This window comes from Colobus angolensis, unplaced genomic scaffold (genome assembly GCF_000951035.1).
Source record: "Colobus angolensis palliatus isolate OR3802 unplaced genomic scaffold, Cang.pa_1.0 Scaffold128, whole genome shotgun sequence".
NCBI classification, from domain to species: domain Eukaryota; kingdom Metazoa; phylum Chordata; class Mammalia; order Primates; family Cercopithecidae; genus Colobus; species Colobus angolensis.
The window spans coordinates 3,391,644-3,395,418 of record NW_012114030.1 but is presented as its reverse complement, the minus strand read 5'-3'; the positions used below and the strand labels follow the sequence as shown (position 1 = coordinate 3,395,418).

At 54.9% G+C, this 3,775-nt stretch overlaps 1 protein-coding gene across 1 annotated transcript in view; it reads left to right on the top strand.

The window, feature by feature from the left end:
• The window catches only part of PRSS36 (protease, serine, 36), an 11,454-nt gene that overhangs the window by 3,908 nt on the left and 3,771 nt on the right, over window positions 1-3,775 (top strand). The window contains exons 6-9 of the mRNA XM_011933661.1: window positions 890-1,056; window positions 2,721-2,967; window positions 3,084-3,213; window positions 3,543-3,769. Coding sequence (XP_011789051.1) covers window positions 890-1,056; window positions 2,721-2,967; window positions 3,084-3,213; window positions 3,543-3,769 — 771 coding nt within the window. The remainder of the gene's footprint in view (window positions 1-889; window positions 1,057-2,720; window positions 2,968-3,083; window positions 3,214-3,542; window positions 3,770-3,775) is intronic.

Here is a 3,775-nt window from a genome sequence, read left to right as displayed (position 1 = left end):
CCCACCACCATGCCCGGCTAATATTTTGTATTTTTAGTAGAGATAGGGTTTCACCATGTTGACCAGGCTGGTTTTGAACTCCTGACTTCAGGTGATCCACCCGCCTCAGCCTCCCAAAATGCTGGGATTACAGGTGTGAGCCACCATGCCTTTGACCTCAGATTCTGAGTGTGATGGGGAAGGAGTTCTGTCTGTACTTCCCTCCACGTTTCTGGATCCTAAAGCTGTTTCCATCAAAAGCAGGATGGGGCTGCAGCACTAGGTTTGGACAGTGGGATCCATTTATTTTTCTTGGTGAGATCAGAACTGAACTTGAGTAACATTCCTCTTCACTGCTGAAGTGGAGAGTGGATCAGAAGACTGAGTCAGTTATCCAGGCCCAAAGCTATGCATCCTCAATTAGGGTAGTTGGTGAGAATGCCAAGAAGTCACAAATGAGAGGTTTTCATGAACTGGGAACTGACTGGGGGAGGGGAGTTGAGAGAGGAGACAGGGATGACACCCAGATTCCATGCTTGGCAACTCCAGACAGGATTATGTCAAGTCCGTATGGCATCTTTGCGAAAAGATGTCTCTGGACCAACACAACTCCACATGAGAGCGCAGACTTAATGATTACAGTCCCTAAATTGCATCCTTTGTTGCAGTGCACAACCTGCACAACCATGCATGGCAGCTCTCACTAGGAGCTTGATGGGACCATTCCTGAGATGAAGAAGTAGAAAGAATAGAGAGAAGCAGCAGGAGATGTGGTGAATGTGATGGGCTGAAGAGGCCATGGAGGATCTAGCTGATGTCCAAGAAGCAGCCGCAGGGGGCAAACCTGAATCCTGGGAACTGGGGACACCATACCTGCCTCACAGCACCTGCTCTCTTGTTCTGCCCCCAGATCCTCTGCCTCTCCCCTGGGTGCTACAGGAAGTGGAGCTAAGGCTGCTGGGTGAGGCCACCTGTCAGTGTCTCTACAGCCAGCCCGGTCCTTTCAACCTCACTCTCCAGATATTGCCAGGGATGCTGTGTGCTGGCTACCCAGAGGGCCGTAGGGACACCTGCCAGGTGAGGGAAGGCCCCTGCACCTGCCTGGCAGGGCCAGAGTCCTAACGGGTGACAAACAGATAAATGACATCTCTCCTAGCCTCATCTGCAAAAGGACAAGATTGCCAAGCGATGGGGTTGATGTGAATTTTTTTGCTTGTGTATTTTGAGACAGAGCCTCACTTTGTCACCCAGGCTGGACTGCAGTGGCGCAATCTCGGCTTACTGCAAGCTCCCCCCCACCCCCACCACTCAAGTGACTCTCGTGCTTCAGCCTCCCAAGTAGCTGAGATTACAGGCATGCACCACCACAGCCTGCTAATTTTGTATTCACTTGCGCCTGGCCAAGTGAATTTATTTATTTATTTATTTATTTATTTATTTATTTATTTATTTATTTATTTTGGAGACGGAGTCTCGCTCTGTCATCCGGGCTGGAGTGCAGTGGCCGGATCTCAGCTCACTGCAAGCTCTGCCTCCCGGGTTTACGCCATTCTCCTGCCTCAGCCTCCCGAGTAGCTGGGACTACAGGCGCCCGCCACCTCGCCTGGCTAGTTTTTTGTATTTTTTAGTAGAGACGGGGTTTCACCATGTTAGCCAGGATGGTCTCGATCTCCTGACCTCGTGATCCGCCCGTCTCGGCCTCCCAAAGTGCTGGGATTACAGGCTTGAGCCACCGCACCCGGCTATTTTACTTATTTTTTTATTTTTTTAGACGGAGTTTCGCTCTTGTTGCCCAGGCTGGAGTGCAATGGCACGATCTTGGCTCACTACAAACTCTGCCTCCCAAGTTCAAGCAATTCTCCTGGCTCACCCTCCCAAGTAGCTGGGATTACAGGCATGAGCTACCATGTCCAGCCGAGGCTGAGTGAATTTAAAAACCAAAGACAGCATTGCCAGGAGCAGTGACTCATGCCTGTAATCCCAGCTAGTCAGAAAATTGAGGCGGGAGGATCACTTGAGCCCAGAAGTCTGAGACCAGCCTGAGCAACATAGTGATACCTCGTCTCAAAAAAGGAGAGGAACTGCCTGGACACAGTGGCTCACGCCTGTAACCCAGCACTTTGGGAGGCCGAGGCAGGCGTATCACTTGAGCTCGGGAGTTTGAGACCAGCCTGGCCAACATGGAGAGAATCCATCTCTACTAAAAGACAAAAATTAGCCGGCTGTAGTGGTGTACACCTGTAGTCCCAGCTACTCGGGAGGCTGAGGCAGGAGAATCACTTGAACCCGGGAGGCAGAGGTTGCAGTGAGCCGAGATTGCACCACTGCACTCCAGCCTGGGAAACAGAGCATTTCCCAGGCTGTCTCAAAAAAGAAAAGAAAGAAAGAAAAAGAAAGGGACGGAAAGAAGGAAGGAAGGGAGGGAGGGGAATTATTTGAGCTAGCAACTGGACAAGAATCACTTGGCTCTGATGACACCTGCAGGATTCTCTTTCGTGGTCTTGAACACACTCCCCCAGTGCTCTTGGCTCTGGCTGCCATCGGCCTTCTGCTTACAGAGTTTTCTTCTGTTTAGAGCCCCAGGGAATGCAGAGGACAAGGCCTAGCCAAGGAGGGTTTCTAGGAGAAGGGAGAAGGTGGTGTATCTTGGGCCAAAAGAAGGTGCAGGACCTTTTCGAGGAAGCCAGTATAAACGGTGGGTCCCTGGGCTGACCCCTTGACATGCAGTCATCTGTCACTAGGGTGACTCTGGGGGGCCCCTGGTCTGTGAGGAAGGTGGCCGCTGGTTCCAGGCAGGAATCACCAGCTTTGGTTTCGGCTGTGGACGGAGAAACCGCCCTGGAGTTTTCACTGCCGTGGCTACCTATGAGGCATGGATACGAGAACAGGTGATGGGTTCAGAGCCTGGGCCTGCCTTTCCACTCCAGCCTCAGAAGCCCCAGTCAGATCCCCAGGAGCCCAGGGAGAACTGTACCATTGCCCTGCCTGGTGAGTGGGCGGCACCCCTGGATGTGAGTGGGACATGGGAGAGTGAGTTGGGATGGAGACTGCTGGGAGTGATTGGGGTGCAGGAGGCCCACTGACCCAGGTCTCTCGCCTCTCAGAGTGTGGGAAGGCCCCGCGGCCAGGGGCCTGGCCCTGGGAGGCCCAGGTGATGGTACCAGGAGCCAGACCCTGCCATGGGGCACTGGTGTCTGAAAGCTGGGTCTTGGCACCTGCCAGCTGCTTTCTGTAGTGAGTGAAAATCTACGTTTCAAGCCGATCCTTGCCCCTCCCTACATCAGCCTGAGACACCATTTATTTGGCCCCAGCCCCTCCCCTGGGGGGTGTGGGGCGTGCGGGATCCCATTGGGAGGTGTAGGATCCAGCACAAAAAGAGGGGTCCTGGCCTGGTAGGGGTGGATAGAGGCATGGTAGAAGTTCAATCCCGGAGGCGGGGGTGTAAGTGAGCCGCTGGAATGGGGGTAGCGTGGGGATCCCGCCAGGCGAGTCTAAGCCAGGGTGCGAGGTTTCTAGCCACGTGTGCGGCATCCGGCCCACGTCCCTCGCCCGCTATCCCACAGCCCGAGCACCTCCGACAGCCCGCCCCGCGACCTCGACGCCTGGCGCGTGCTACTACCCTCACGCCCACGCGCGGAGCGGGTGGCACGCCTGGTGCAGCACGAGAACGCCTCGTGGGACGACTCCTCGGACCTGGCGCTGCTGCAGCTGCGCACGCCTGTGAACCTGAGCGCGGCTCCGAGGCCCGTGTGCCTACCCCACCCGGAACACTACTTCCTGCCCGGAAGCCGCTGCC